The 16568-nt window shown below is 43.1% G+C and overlaps 3 protein-coding genes across 4 annotated transcripts in view; 2 read left to right on the top strand and 1 right to left on the bottom strand.

The window, feature by feature from the left end:
* Nucleotides 1–16568, bottom strand: part of LOC124643716 (synaptotagmin-7) — a 649264-nt gene that overhangs the window by 588733 nt on the left and 43963 nt on the right. The gene's annotated exons all lie outside the window — the stretch shown is intronic.
* Nucleotides 151–3090, top strand: LOC124643644. The gene has a single exon (XM_047182661.1). It carries the CDS (start codon nt 151–153, stop codon nt 3088–3090), a length of 2940 nt encoding a protein of 979 aa, XP_047038617.1.
* LOC124643643 lies at nt 3087–4869 on the top strand. Its single transcript, XM_047182660.1, has 2 exons — nt 3087–4283; nt 4345–4869. Exons 1-2 carry the CDS (start codon nt 3087–3089, stop codon nt 4867–4869), a joined length of 1722 nt encoding a protein of 573 aa, XP_047038616.1.

The raw sequence follows: 16568 nt of genomic DNA, 5'->3' as shown, positions 1-16568 counted from the left end.
TCCGCGGTTATAGTGAATCCGGTCCTGCGTGGAATAAGTACTGCTCCTGGAAGAGACGCCGCCGCCGAGGGAGGACATAGACTGCCGGGTACCCTGGACAAACCAGAGCCCCCCCCCTCGAAGACCATCGATACTGAAGCCCTTTCATCAATGAAGAAACCAGTTGAAGATACTGCAGGGGGTGAAGGGCTCCGTCCGTTTATCACGGAGCTCACCTCCGCCATCGCATCGCTAGCCGGCAATAGAAGCGAAGAGAAACCGGTGTACCACAACCCTGCTGCATCGAAAGTCATCATGACGCTGCCGAACTTTAGTGGATTGCATACAGAATGGCTATCGTTCCGCGCCATCTATGAGACAACGCGACCATATTTCAACGATGTGGAAAATACGGCGAGGCTGAGAAGAAGCCTGCGAGGAAGAGCGCTTGATACAGTTAGTTCCGAGCTCATCGGCAACGCCAGGCCGGATGACATCATGAAGGAGTTGGAGCTTCAGTTTGGCCGCCCCGACTCAATAGCGCAAGCGGAGACAGACAGACTGCGCGGGCTGCCACGCTGCGGAGAAGCACCGAAGGACATCTGCACTTTCGCCAGCCGTGTACGAAGTGGCATCGTCACACTGCGAGCGCTGAAAAAGGAACACTACCTCATGAACGCCGAGCTTATGCGCATCCTCACAGAGAAGCTGCCGAACTCGCTACGTGTACAGTGGTACAAGACATATACTGAGAAGTACCAGTCAACGCCGGACTTGGGTCTCTTCAGCGACTTCATCACCGAACAAGCTCGCTACTGCAGCGCGTTTGCACCGCCTGAAAACATCAGTGAAGCTACTGGACTTAGACGCGTGACGCAGAGAACACACACCACTATAGACAAGAAGCCCGCATCGAAGTGCCGCATCTGCGAGATGGATGGACACCGATCGCTAGACTGCCACAAGTTCGTGAAGGCTTCTGCGGACAAGAAGTGGGAACTTGCCAAGCAGCACAACCTGTGCTTCCGCTGCCTGCGCCATCGTCAGCACGGACACAGATGTCAGAAGAAGAGATGTGGAATCGAGGGCTGCACAGCATCACACCATCATCTGCTTCACTACGAGAAGAAGGCGAGCACTACTGAAGTCGCACAAGAAGCGCAAGAAATAGTCGCAAGTTCACGCAACCACACAAATCAAGCGTTCCTGAAAATCGTTCCGGTGCAACTGTCCGGACCGGCGGGAGAAGTGCGCACCTACGCACTGCTGGATGACGGCTCAACCGTGTCACTGATTGACGAAGAGCTAGCAGACATGATCGGTGCAGAGGGACCAGTCGAGCCGATGAAGATAGGCGCCATCAGCGACGTGACTATCGACACGCCCACGTCGAAGAGAGTTGACCTCACGCTATCGACCTGCCATAGGAAGAAGATACCCTTCAGGGCGCGCACCATACCACGCCTGCACCTGTCGCCGCAGTCAATCAGCAAGGATGACATCGCTGACTGCAAACACCTGTTTGACCTGGCAGATCAGCTGACGTACAACGCAGGGACGCCGAAGATTATCATCGGGCAAGACAACTGGCATCTGCTCCTAGCAACAGACATCAGAAGAGGGCCCCAGCATCAGCCGATAGCATCGTTAACTCCCTTGGGCTGGGTGCTGCACGGTGCCCGCACTAGGATTCTGGGACAGCAGGTGCACTACGTCAATCAGCTGAACAGCGCCGAGGAAAGCATAGACAAGCAGCTTCGTGAATACTTCGCACTCGAGTCACTCATCATCAACCCGTGCCGACCAGCTTCTGACCCGGAGAAGAGAGCGGAAGATATATTACAACGCAGTATAGTACAATTGGAAGATGGACGTTTTCAGACTGCGTTGCTATGGAGGAGTGACGAGATACAGATGCCGGACAGCTACGCGACTGCGATGAATAGACTCGTATCAATAGAGAAAAAACTCGACAAGAATCCTGCTCTGAAGACTAGATATATGGCGCAGATGGATTCACTAATAGAAAAGGGCTACGCAGAGAAAGCGCCCCTTGAACGTACACCGGGAAGAACGTGGTACCTGCCGCACTTCGACGTCTTCAACCCTATGAAACCGGAGAAGCTTCGTATAGTTCACGACGCAGCAGCGAAGACAAGAGGGATGTCACTGAACGACTACCTGCTCACGGGTCCGGACTTGCTGCAGTCACTGCCCGGCGTGATGATGCGATTCCGACGTCACCGCGTCGCCGTCTCCGGAGATATCACTGAAATGTTTATGCAGGTGAAAGTAAAGCCAGAAGACAGAGACGCTCTCCGATATCTGTGGCGAGGAGAGCGGCGGGAGGGGGCGCCGGAAGAGTACCGAATGACGTCAATAATATTCGGCGCAGCAAGTTCACCGTGTACAGCAATATTCGCTAAGAACTGGAATGCTAAACGCCATGCGAACGAACATCCAGAAGCAGTAGAAGCAATAGTCAAGAATCATTACATGGACGATTACCTGGATAGCTTCAGAAGTACAGAAGAGGCGACGCGCACAATCAAGATAGTACAAGAAATACATAGTAAAGCGCGCTTCGACCTAACGAAATGGGTATCCAACAGCGAAGAAGTGCTGCGTGAATTGGTACCGGGCCAAGAAACAACACAGATTGTTAATCTTGGAAATATAGAAAACACAGAGAAAGTACTCGGCGTGATATGGAAGCCACACACAGACGAGCTGAGCTTCAACTTAAAACTCGCGCGCCTACCTACTGGCCTGCTCGACAAGGAAACGCCCACCAAGAGAGAGGCGCTCAAGATAGTTATGTCGCTGTACGACCCGCTGGGCCTCGCCTCACCTATAACAATCAGGGCGAAACAAATACTACAAGAAGCCTGGAGGCGGGGAGTCGACTGGGATCAACCTCTCGATGAAGAACTATCAAGCCAGTGGAGGGCGTGGATAAGTCATCTCGAACAGCTGAAGAACGTAAACATACCGCGCTGTTATCCTGGGTACAGCGAGGCTACAGAAATACAAGTACACGTGTTCACCGACGCCAGTGAGAAGGCGTACGCTACAGCGGGTGCGCGGCGTACGCTACAGGTGGGGCGATGAGCGGGTCAACGACCCGTGACAACAACGTGCACGTCAGCCTCGTCATGGCGAAGGCAAAGGTGGCGCCGCTGAAGCTGCTGTCAATACCGCGCCTCGAGCTGCAAGCCGCGGTGATGGGTACGCGCGTCGCAGCCGCAGTGATATATGAACACAACGTCAAGCCCGCCTCCGTGACCTACTGGAGTGACAGCAGAACCGTTCTGACATGGATAAGGAAAGGAGCCAGATCGTACAAGCCATTCGTCGCACATCGATTGGCCGCCATAGAGGAAAATAGCAGAGTCGAAGAGTGGCGCTGGGTGCCTACAAAAAGCAAAATAGCCGACGCCGCCACCCGCGACGTCCCGACGCACTTTCACACCGACCACGAGTGGTACTGCGGCCCTAAGTTCCTCTACGACGACCCATCGACATGGCCGACCGAGTCACCAGCTGACAGTCAACCGACAGGCGAAGAAAAAACAGTCACGCTCATACAAGCGGGCGCAGCAAACCTCATAGACGTCGTTCCCAACCCCGCTCGATTTTCAAGGTGGGAGCGATTGCTGCGCGCCACAGCCAGAGTACTACAGTTTATATCGTTATGTAGAAAACAACATACAGAAAAAACGTTCTACAAGCGAACAAGGAAAAACAAAGAAAACGATCCTGATTGGTCGAGAGCGGTGCGAGCGCCCCGCGCGCCCGCCGAAGCTGCGCGCGCCCAAATATACACACGCAAGTTTATTGTATTGGACGCGACGTATATTCAAAGAGCAGAGAAGCTGTTAGTTCGTGTGGTGCAACAAGAAGCCTTTAAACAAGAAATAGCCAGTCTCGAGAGCAACAAAACAGTCGCAAGTAGTAGCCGGCTGTACCCGCTGCGCATAGAACTAAACGACGGAGTTATAGTACTGCGAAGCCGCATAGCTGCTGTAGACAAAGTCGCTAAAAGCGTGAAGAGTCCACCTGTGTTAGACGGCGATCACCGCATTACACAGCTATATATAGATTGGACACACCGTAGTCTACAACACAGCGGCACCGAGCTCGTCGTGAATGAGGTCAGACAGCACTACTGGATTGTGCGCCTGCGCCCGACCGACAGTCAAGCAAGTCATCGCGCGCTGCCTGCACTGCCGCTTACGTCGCGCGCGCGCGCCGACGCCGGCAACCGGCGACCACCCGAAGACACGCCTAGCTCATCACCGCAGGCCGTTCACATACACCGGGCTTGATTATTTCGGCCCGCTGTCAGTCACCGTCGGTCGTCAGCATCACAAGCGATACGTGGCGCTGTTCACGTGTCTCACAACGAGGGCAGTTCACCTCGAGATCGCGCACAGCCTCAGCGCGGACTCAGCTGTGTTGGCGCTGCGCAGGTTCGCAGCGCGACGCGGCTGTCCCACCGAAATCTACTCCGACAACGGCACCAACATGCACGGTGCTGACCGTGAGCTGCGTGAGGCCTGCCAGGAGGAGGCCAGCCGACGCGGCATCGCCTGGCGCTTCATCACGCCTTCCGCGCCTTTCATGGGAGGCGCCTGGGAGCGCTTAGTGCGGTGCGTTAAGACCGCGCTAGGCGCCACGCTGCACGAGCGCCACCCACGCGAGGAGGTCCTCGCGACGCTGCTCTGCGAGGTCGAGTACGTCGTCAACAGCCGGCCGCTCACCCACGTATCTGTGAGCGGCGACGACGACGAGTCCATCACACCGAACCATTTCCTGCTGGGCGGCTCGGCACGCCTGCCGAGCCCCGGCACGTTCGACGAGCGAGACATCGACAGCAAGAAGCACTGACGGCGCGCCCAGATACTCGCCGACATGTTCTGGCGCCGCTGGGTGCGCGAGTACCTGCCCGAGCTCCAATACCGGCGGGAGCCGCACGCCCGCGGCCCCGCGCTGCAGCTGGGCGACCCCGTCCTCATCGCCGACGGCAACCTGCCTCGCAACACCTGGCCGCGAGGCCGGGTCGTGGCCGTCTACCCGGGCGCTGATGGTGAAGTTCGGACCGCTGACGTGCGCACCGCAGGTGGCATACTAAAGCGTCCGACGAAGAAACTCGTGCCGCTGCCTAAGTAACCGGGCAGTGCGGCATCACCGGGGCCGCGGCGCCCTGGCGCTATCACTGCGCCGTCGCTCACCGGAGATGCGGCATCGCTGCGAGCCAGAGCCACGAGTCATCGCTGCGGGTCATCGCTACGGGTCAACGCTTCGAGTCATCGTGTCATCATTCATCGTTTAATAGACTAAATAGTGATAGTGAAAGTGAAAGTGATAGTGCCTACGCTCTGCCGCACGGCGGGAGAGATGTTCGCGACAGACGCATCCGTGCGCCGCGAGTGCAAAATCATAATGCCTGAGTGTTCGTGTATGCGCGTTACTATTTATACTCTAACAATTTTGTCATGAGGGTAATGAGCAAAAGTGCCGTGAGCCGCGCCAAGGTATGTTTTTTACGTGCACCCTCCTTCTAAATAATTATAGAATTGTGTTCAGATTTTGATAGTGATTTAATTTGTAAATTATAGCGTTTTTTGATACCAAATTGTAATAGTTTTGTAGCGGTAACCTTAACCTACATAACTTTGTATAATAAACCTAATAGTTCTGCCGTTTAAGGCCTGATTTACCTATGTAAACATTTCTCGATAGTAAAAATCCTAGACTTTCATTAGTGAAATAGTGTTTAACTGAAAGCCTAGGTCTCATTGTATAGAAAATAACTTAATTTATAGAAATATTGTTAATAGTTTAAGTTATAGAGCAATAAATAATGTCTGTGTTTTGACTTTCATTTCACATGCAAATTGACAATACTAGGGCTTAGGTCACATTGTTAGGATTACTATCGCCAGATAGCCCATGAAATGCCCTAACACACACTGCCTTTCGTATCGAGATACCCCCCATAGTTTGTTTTTTATCTCGAGATAATCTTCACATAAGGGCCGATTTCACATAGTTTTTTATAGTTATTCGGTTATAGTATTTCAGCCCTGAAGGTATGCAGGGTGTGTATAGTATAGTTCAGTAGCGCACTTCATGGGGCGTCTGACGCTAGGTGTCCTGTAATGATATCATGTACCAATTGTTTGTAATACTGCTGTTAAATTGAAAGGTCAATAAAACTGAGGTTGGTCGGAGGGACGAGAAATCGAGGTGCTCGTCACGGTAAAGTTTCGAGCTCATTCGGTGCGCAAGCGCCGCCGTACAAGTCGTAGTCATCGGTATAGATTTTTGATAGTGTAACAAGTAAATAGTGAAAAGTAAATAGTAATTGTAGTATGGTAAGTGCGTCGAAGCTCGTCCCTTCAAGACTCCTGAAAAATATATGAAGACTTATTATTTCACCGGCATCCCTGAACCTATAGTAGCAGAGAGTCTAAAACCCGTCTAAACGTATTCTTGTTTCTGAAATTCCTGTTTCTCGCCACATCGTAAATACAGTCCACTCGCCCAGACGTCCAAGAACCAGCGACCGACGGGGCGTCAACGTCTCGAAGCCACCCCATAGTACCTGCTTCTGAGCTACGTCCGTCCCGCACAGTAATATCAGTTTAGAATTTTCTCCAAAATTACTGTATCCTAACGAGAAAATTCACCAATAACCAGGTTACGTTCTAAAGAAGATTACAAAATGCTAGGTTGAATATTAAGTCTAAAATTTTTGTGTTTAAGTGTACGAGTAAATAAACTCTTTAGTTTTACTCCATTAGTGTAGATTTTTCTGTAACCCAGCGAGTAAATTCACCAGTAACCAGGTTACATACTATACAAGATGACACAATGCTATTAGGTTTTCGTCCAACGCTCCCTTGACCTCTACGGCCTAATTTGTCATCCATGGTGTTTTGTGCACCGTGAAGGCAATATACAGGTGAAGTTAGAAGGTCAACTTGCTTCAAGACTGATGGACTTGCTGAAGACTGTGGTGGCTTGAGGGAGGATTTCGACAAATTATCTAAACTGTGGATTTTACGTGCCTTGTATAGAGCTGATGTCATAATTCTACCTAAAGTAAGCAAATCAATTATATTAGTAAGTATTCAACATTAATAGATTATTTGAAATCCATAGTTAGTAGTAATTAAATGTTTCTTCAACTATGAATTGAGGCAAGAACCATTGTAACTTTTTAAGCTTCAAGAGTTGCTTGTGGCTAAGTCACAGCCGCACCGATGGGTCTACATATTGATCATAAAGTTTACGAAACGCTTGGTGCCGTCGGTTCCTGGTTGGGTGACCATCTACATTATAACTAAAATTCTCTGTGTATCGCAAGGCACATTAAACTGTGGATCCCTAATAAATAAGCTAGTAAGTTTGACAGACAACCTTATAAAAAGGGTATGCAAGTTCCAGTATAAATTGGTTCTACTTCGTTGATATAATAGTCACAAACGTTACTGCTACGCACGCGGTCACGCGTTTCATTCTCGAATCAAACCAAATCGTTCTGAAGTTTTTAAGTTCTATGAAACTTTTCAGTTACAGGAGATTTTACTATTCAGGCACATTCATATTTTTCCTTTCAGTAATGGAATCTTTTACTGCTGACTCAAACAGTAAAACTTCTGCTACATACCTGTGTAACGTTACAGGGGACTGTCATGTTCTATATCTGAGGCGATCGATACGCCTAATGGAATTGTTCGTAACATAGTAATTGTTTCGGTAAAACATTATCACTGGCTTATGACTTTGTAGCTTAGGTTCTGTGGGCTATGTTATTTTTTCTAATCATTATAATGGAGATAGGATGGAGAGTATTATAAGTAATGTACTTTAATTAGAAACAATAGAGTTGTGCATTGCATTTTAAATAAATCTGCATCTCTTTCTATTCTAACTCTCCCATAACGGGCCTGCTGGAAGAGATTTCTAATGAAATAAGCTGTGCCTTTGTACTATCTGCTCTATTTTTCTTCTTGTCTGTATTCTGTGTGTGTACATAAACTGTTAAATAAATAAACAAAGCAAAATAAGAATTTACATTAACAGCCTTTTCATGACCGTCAGAAACGCACTCAACACCGATTCCCACGAATACATATAGAGAGTTGCTACCTAATTGCTACCAGCTACCATTAGTTGCTACCAATTGCTACCCTTATGGTTTTGAAGATAATCAGCATTTGAAGGTGACAGCCACTCTGAAATAAGGATTCTAATATACTCGTATTTCGGTATATTGAGGGGATCAGTGAAGAGTGACAGTGATTATTTAATCGCTAGTATTTCTGATTACTGAGTCTTACTAAAGAATATCGGAATACCCGAGTAACTAGGTTGAGGAGATCAGATAGGCAGTCGTTCCATGTGGCACACTGGTACTCAGCTACATCCAATAAGACTGGAAGTTGACCCCCACATAGTTGAAAATACCGGCCAAGTGCGAGTCGGACTCGCGCATGAAAGGTTCCGTACCAGAGCAAAAAAATCACTTTTGTTGTATGGGAACCCCCCAAAAAATTTATATAGTTCTAGTTTTCAGTATTTGTTGTTATAACGCCAACAGAAATACATCATCTGTGAAAATTTCAAGTCTCTAACTATCACGGTTCATGAGATACGGCCTGGTGAAACACGGACGGACGGAGGAGCGAAAACAATAGGGTCCCGTTTTAACCTTTGGGTACGGAACCCTAAAAAGGTTAGAAAAATGATGAGTCATCAAAAATACCTTCACAAAGTATACCTCTAAAAACTTGTGTGACAAACAAACTAATAACGATTCGAAGAAAACTCCTATTCAGCTATATTTACTGCTTGAAATGTCTTCAGAGACAAATATTTACTTTATCGAAACATTTGAGCACGGTCTTCATTCCAGTTATTTGGTAGAACTGACCTTTTAAAGCAGTCAATATTGACTGGAGTTTTGTTTAAATATTGAACGTTGATGATCATACTCTGGGTCTATGGCAAAAATCTTGGGATATGTTTTGATTTGAATAATTATAAATCAATACGTAATATCAAAGATTTGCAGTTTTTCTTTAATTAAAAAGACTTTATCTCTTACTTCACTACATCACTTCATAGTATAAAACAAAATCGCTTTTTTTGCCCCTATGTCCCTTTGTACGCTTAAATCTTCAAAACTACTAAACGGATTTTCATGCAGTTTTTTTTATCAGATAGAGTGTTTCAAGAGGAAGGTTTATATGTATAATAACATACATTAAATAGTCGGGAAACACTGTTATCCCGTGCGAAGCCGGGGCGGGTCGCTAGTATATTACAAAAAAGAGAAACAACTTTGCGCACCCGGATAAAAAATTTAGCTTTCTCCATAAATGGAGTACCCAACACAATTTTCAAACCGGATCAAGCATTACATGATGCATCACAGATTTTTTACAATGAAATTTTTTACAATAAAGCTTTATATAACAAAACACTACGAATAAAACCTATTCTTGAACTTTGTCCAACCTAAAAAAAAACATTAGCTTTTACAAAACTACCAACAAAATTTAATCTTGAACTTGGCCCAGCTAAGTACTCAGAAAAACATTAGCTTTTACAATTACATCTAATGCCATACTAAAACAAGTCTACATCTCCAATTACTGAAGCAATATTGAACGCAATTATCCTAATTCCCTCTAATAGTACTGTAAGAAAATTACAGGCCTTACGATTTGCTATAGTTCGGCCATTCAGAGAATGCGTTCCTGACACGTCGCGATTGAACTGACGACGTAACTTTGCAATGGCGTTGCAGTTACGATAAAAATATTTTTGCTGGTTGTTTACCGTTTTAACAATTGAGGAGCATTAAAACAACATTATTATATCAATAATCAATGAATGTAGTTACGTCGTCAGTTCAATCGCGACGTGTCAGGAACGCATTCTCTGAATGGCCGAACTATAATACAATCAAATAATACGTGACTGGGGTGTAGAGGGCAAACCAACATCGTATTATAATCATCGGCACGGATCTTGAGCGCTGACCTTCACCTGCACAGAAGTAATATATTGGGTCCCTTTTGTGGTATGAAGTAAGGCGCGGTGATTGGCCTGCAGTGCATCGCGTCATAGCCGTCACTCGGGATTGGTTCTTTGCTAATAAATCACTTCTGCGCAGGTGAAGGTCAGCGCTCAAGATTCGTGCCGATGATTCGACCCTTGACAACCCCACCTGCATCTGAAAAAACCAACTTCAATAATGTACGTAAAAATACTGTGCTGAAAAGTGCGTCAAAATCGGTTCCAGGCTGCAGTGAGATAGTCACGCACAAAGGACAATGGGCGATTCCGGTCCAAATGTCCACCACGAACGAGACCTATATGGCTAGATAGCCCGTTAAATATAGAACATTTTTTGTTATGAAAGTAAAAAAATATATAATGCCAGAAAAAAGTTATAGCAAAATCAAATAAAACATTTTATAGATTTTTTCAATTTCATTTTTTCAATTACTTTTCGTGTGTTAGATTTTCGTACTTTCTGTAGCTTCTGACAAAATAGAATTGTTCATTATTAGAGAGAAGACACCACCAGTTACATCGAACTTTCTTAGATCCAGGAACCACTGAGTATATTCAAGCACTTCTGGCGCCTCAATTGGTTAGTGATTCGTGCATCCATCGCATCGGGCAAAAAAATATGGACTGTTTATATGCAAATGTGTCTTACTCATCTTAGTATTAGATAAAGTGCGGAAATGGAAGTGGAATAAAATAAAAAATAATAATGATAACATACAAAAACTACCGAAAATTAAGAATACATTTTTGCCTATAACTTTTTTTTGGTATTGTTTTTCTTTTTACTTTCTTAGTAAAAGTTACTCTACATTAAGTGGACTATTTAATTATATAGGTCTCGTTCGTGGTGGACATTTGGACCAAACTTCATACATTCTTGCCCAATCTCCTTTAGAATTTATCTAGGCGGGTGGTTGACGCTTCTCGTGATCAAAAGGCTGGCTATTACCTCGGACAAAGGATCAGCATGGCCATCTGACGAGGTAATGCTGCCAGCCTCTTGGGTACGCTCCCAGTTGACAGCGATGGGGATGATTTTTTTTACGAGCTTTAGATAGTTTTTTTTTTATTGTTTTACTAGGATTGTTTTTTTTATGTATCGCACAATTGTAGATATGTATTTATATGTCAAAGTGAGAACTTCCTGTTTTGAAGACGAGGTTCTGGCGACCGATTGGTGGCAGTAAAAGACCACAGAGTACCAAGTGGGACATTAAATGCCTTACTCGGAGATGGGCAGCAGCATCTCCGAAGCTAGAACTAACCCACACTGCGCTCACTAATACGCATGCCCAGCGCGGTAGGTATGGCCAAATCTCCCCAGCTAGGAGGAGGCAGCAGTCCAGCAGTGGACGTTTTTAGACTGTGACACAATCGCGGAAATCCATATTTTGAAAGCAATGTAAAAGCAATTCAATTATATATTTTTTCGGCATTTAATCAGTAAAATATTTTGATGTTCTTAACGAAAAAACCTAAAAAAAATACGTAACATCTTTTTTTGGTGGGAAATCATCAGATGACTCCTCCCCCCCCCCCGCTGTGTATGCAGCGTGAGGGAGTGTCAGACTCTTACTGACTAAAACCCAAAATTTTCCTTCTTATACCCATTATATACCAGGGCCGCGATAACTTGTCCGAACAATCCCGCAGCCCCGACAGGCCTTGGCCTTAGTGTAGTGGGGAAAAATAATACCTCCTAAATCAATCAGCACCACATTTTTCAGCTCTGAAAATACCGTGAAATAGCTCATAAACACCATAAAATAATTCATGAAAATATCGAAAGAATGCATGGCATACCGTATTAATGTATTGTTCTTCAAACATCGCGTGTTCAGGCTCTATTAGCGAGTACAATATTACGAAAACAAAGATGTTTGTTTTAAATAGGTCATTTGGATATGGTACATTGTTTAAATTAACCCACCAGTTTTCCTCAAGAAACTATGCATGTACTTTTCACAAGACAAGACAAAGCCTTATTATTCTAGGATGAAAAAGTCCGGTCATCATCTACCTAGTCCAATTACATAATATCTATCTTGGAATCGGTTTCGAGAGTATCCGGATGCAGCTAAGTACCTACTGTTGTTGTAAATGGAGTTATATCTGACCTCCTCAACACGTAAGACCTGTCAGAATTTCTGGCTTCTATCCATAATAAAGCCATGTATTCACTGGGAAACAATATTTCAGATACACAGTTTCTGAAACATCACGTAGATGTTTACAGCAACAATGTTTCGGAAACTCTGCCGACCACATCGTCCACAGAAACAAAATTATATGTTTCTGAAACAAAATTATTTGTTTCAGAAACATATCTACGTGTTTCTGAAACAAAATTATTTGTTTCAGAAACACGTAGATATTGTTTCTGAAACAGTGTTTATAAATAATTGTTTCTCAGTTAATACATGGCTTATCTGCCAAAGATATTGAAATGTCAGCCAGGAAACATCAATATAACCTGCTTCCAAACGACTTTACACAACTGTCGAAAAAGTCCTTAACTATCTATACTTAGATAGGTGTTTTTAACAGTTCTTCATATAAAAAAACTACTAAATTGGTTAAGCAATTAAGCCGTAAAGGGCAATAAATTAAAATTCTTAAAAAATACCAAAAAAGTTTTTTAGTTCTCGTAACTTTACATTTACCTACAGCTTGCCATTATTTTTACATACAATACAACATCAATTAAAAAAATAACAGTAAACAACACCAAACCCATGAAATATCAATACACCATCATATCATTTTCTTTTTCACTAGTTAACTAACTCACATTTTCCCTGAAAAGCATGATATCCTTTTATCCTATTGTACGTCTATCCATTTTTTTCCAAAATGGCGTAAATCACTAACAAAACACGCCTTTTGTGTCCAAAAAGTTGAGTTGCAAAATTTCGCCCGTTTTTAGGGTTCCATACCCAAAGGGTAAAACAGGACGCTATTGTTTTCGCTCCTCCGTCCGTCCGTCCGTCCGTTAGTCCGTCTGTCCGTCTGTCACCAGGCTGTATCTCATGAACCGTGATAGTAAGAGAGCTGAAATTTACACAGAAGATGTATTATTGTTGCCGCTATAACAACAAATACCTAGAATAAAATAAATATTTCAGGGGGCTCCCATACAACAAACGTTATTTTTTTGCTCTGGTACGGAACCCTTCGTGCGCGAGTCCGACTCGCACTTGGCCGGTTTTTTGTATTAGGTACATATTTTTATGCTTGGTCATTCTTTTATAGGCAAAAAGGTATGATTTTCACTTGGGTTTAGGTACGCAATCAGTAGGTTTTATAAAACTTGGTTTTCTGTTTACGAATTTCATACTTTATATATGTAGTTGAAGATCTGTTTTTGTTTGAACGCGCTTATCTCAGGAACCAATAGAGTTATTTGATTTTTTTTTTTCAGTATTAGATAGCTCATATAATGAGGAAGGCAATGGGTTAGTTTTTATCCTGGTGCGCAGAACAGTTTGCACGGGACGCGGGTGTTACCGCCGAGGGAAGCCAATTATTCACTACTCTACTAACGCAAACCTGAAAATTTTCATGCAGTTTTCAGCAATATTGAATGAGGAAAGTTAAGGCATGTTATGTAAACCCAAGCAAAACCAGGGCATTTTACTAGTTATAAATGTAACATTTTACTTATATACCATACGTATAATAATAGTGTCCTCATCGACGTCGTGGTGGCCTAGTGGGTAAAGAACCAACCTCTCAAGAATGAGTGCGTGGGTTCGAAGTCTGGCTAGATCAATGCAAGTTTGTATGTACTTTCTAAGTATATCTTGGACACCAATGACTACGTTTCGGTGGACACGATAAGCTGTAGGTATAACATGAGCATTTTACTTGTAACATTTGACTTATTTGCCATACCTATATTATAGTTTCCACATCGACTCCGTATTTAGGTCGAAAGGGGATGACCGGTGTTCCTAATGTGACCATACGTTGGCATTTTATGGAACACAAGTGAAATTACCATAATACAGCCCCAATTATATCTGGCTTTTAGTGTAGTATGACTGTAATGCTTGAAATTTTGTGGATAATATTATGTTGTTTGTTTTTTATTGTTGTTGTTTTTGTTTTAAGTGTGTTGTTGAGGAAAATTGGCGTTTGAGGTTATGTTGACTGTAAAAGTTGAAGGAAAAATACTATAAAAATAAAGTTAGGTAATTTAAAAATAAATTAATGCTCAATCCTTCTTCATGTGAGAGGAGGCCTGTGCCCAGCTGTGGGACGGTAAAAAGGCTGTGACAACTTAAAAATTATAAAAAATATGTATTTACAAAATTCTGTTTAGGTTTTTTTAGACGGCTTAAATTCTTTGAAAAAGTTAATATTTCACTTTTCAAAACCCGACCATTTCTGTATCAAAACGTCAGTACAATGGGTAATATTATTTTTCTTTCAACTTTTATGTTATAAATAAATCTTTCCAACAGCTTTAGGAATTCAACGAAAACAGTTTTTTTTCCTTTTTCAAAATCGTAAATTGGCTTTTGAAAATATTTTAAGACGTTGAAAGGGAAACATTTATTACTTTATTTTAAAGGTCATTTTTATGAATAGAAACAAATCTGTTGCGTTGAGCAATTTTTTTCTTCAACGATTCTATTTTTATTTCCTACTAATATTTTTCTGGTGCATTTCATGAAAATACCGACCACATTTTCAATCAATCAAGTCCGTAAAATATGCGAAAAAATATTGTCTAACAATCATCAAAAAACTTGGTCACCCTATTAAAGTATTACTCGAAAACTATTGGGAACGGAATTCTTATAAAGGTTCGCGGAACTCTAAGAATTCTCCCGATCCTCTTACTACTTATATTTGTCTGCAAAATTTCAATGAGCAAAATTGAAAACTGAATTTCACAAGATTTTACATATATGCAGTTTCATATTACCGAAAAAGCTTATTTTTTTATTGAATGTGTCAATCTCAAGAAATCCTGACCAGTTATGACTGGTAAGTATATTGTTTAGTATTAAATTACAAATGCATGTAGCAGAAATGAGAATGCTGAGATGGATGTGTGGTGTTACAAGAATGGATAAAGTGAGGAATGATTACATTAGAGGAAGTCTGAAAGTAGCGCCAATTACAGAAAAGATGAGAAGTAGAAGATTGTCATGGTATGGGCATGTAATGAGGAGGGATGATACGCATGCAACAAAGTGTGTGCTAAGTACGAATGTAGATGGATGGAGAGGAAGAGGAAAACCTAAGAAAAGATTTATGGATTGCCTGAAAGATGACATGAATAGGAAGGGAGTGAGTGTCAATATGACGAGTGACAGGGGAAAATGGAAGAGGATGACATATTGCGCCGACCCCAAGTTAAATTGAGAACAGGCGGAAAGAAGGGGCAGGAGGAAGAAGAAGAAATTACAAATGCCGATGACGAAAGATCAAACAATATTTGGGTGAAGAGTTAGTTGCTTATACCCGAGGGAACTTCTTCCCGCATGCGGATAACATGTCTTTCTTTTCTGATGCAAATACTTTTATATCTTTCTTGGGTTCTAGACTATCTGTGTACCTTTCATACTATTTAGGGTTCAGTGTAGGTATATGAATGGATGCGTCGAATGGATGTAATTCGTAATTACATGATGATTTACCTGAAACAAATAAATCCATGTGTTAGTTTTTTATAACGTAAACGTAAATTTTTTATAGGTGTCTATGTATTTATAATCATCATTCCTTTGCTACTAAAAACCCACGTATAAGGATAACAAGTTATTCTCTTTAATCTATATTATTGCCTAGTTTGATCCAAATGCATCCAGTAGCTTAAGCGTTAAAGAGTAGTAAGAAATAGATCCTTACAAGCTTTCGCATTTATTACAATCCCTACTTCTCTACTTATATTATAAATGCGAAAGTAATTTAGTAGTAAAAACTATATACGCTGTCTGTTATGCTTTTACGTCTAAACTACTGAAAAGATTTTAATGAAATTTGGTACAGGGATAGAGTTGACCTTGAGGAAGAACATAGAATAGTTTATATCCCGGACTTTTGAAGAACTCTCTTGGAAACGCGATATAACCGAACTCGACGCAGGCGAAGAAGCGGGCGGAAGCTAGTATCATATACGCCATTCTCTGCCCTTATCCCAATTTATATATATATATATATCTTCCCTGCCGATTTCGGCTATGGTGACTGCTTTCAGTTATCATTGAGAGAAGAACTAGGATGATCAGCTCTTCTATGCGCCCTTTGATGGCTGCAGTACCCTATTTTATGTGTAAACGTGCGCGAGCATTGGCTGCACGTTAGGATACCGTCCACGTAGTTATAATGAATGGCTACTGGTGTTTTAGCCTTAAGAGCATCACGCTTCGCATCCAATGCGGATTTCCTTTGCTCTTCGAAATCTTTGATCGCATTTTTAAGTAGGCCTCTCCATTCAGGGCGGCAAATGGCTTTTGTCTCCCAGTTCTGAGGATCAATGT

The sequence above is a fragment of the Helicoverpa zea genome, chromosome 28, assembly GCF_022581195.2.
Source record: "Helicoverpa zea isolate HzStark_Cry1AcR chromosome 28, ilHelZeax1.1, whole genome shotgun sequence".
NCBI classification, from domain to species: domain Eukaryota; kingdom Metazoa; phylum Arthropoda; class Insecta; order Lepidoptera; family Noctuidae; genus Helicoverpa; species Helicoverpa zea.
The sequence above is the reverse complement of the archived record's forward strand: the minus strand, read 5'-3'. Positions and strand labels throughout refer to the sequence as shown.

What these genes read in the sequence shown, in the direction of transcription:
- LOC124643644 (XM_047182661.1), top strand. Translation starts at nt 151, where the DNA reads ATGAAGAAACCAGTTGAAGATACTGCAGGGGGTGAAGGGCTCCGTCCG.
- LOC124643643 (XM_047182660.1), top strand. Translation starts at nt 3,087, where the DNA reads ATGAGCGGGTCAACGACCCGTGACAACAACGTGCACGTCAGCCTCGTC. An exon ending in CGCCTAGCTCATCACCGCAG is followed by an intron (nt 4,284 to 4,344) that starts GCCGTTCACATA and finishes GTCGGTCGTCAG; the next exon opens with CATCACAAGCGATACGTGGC.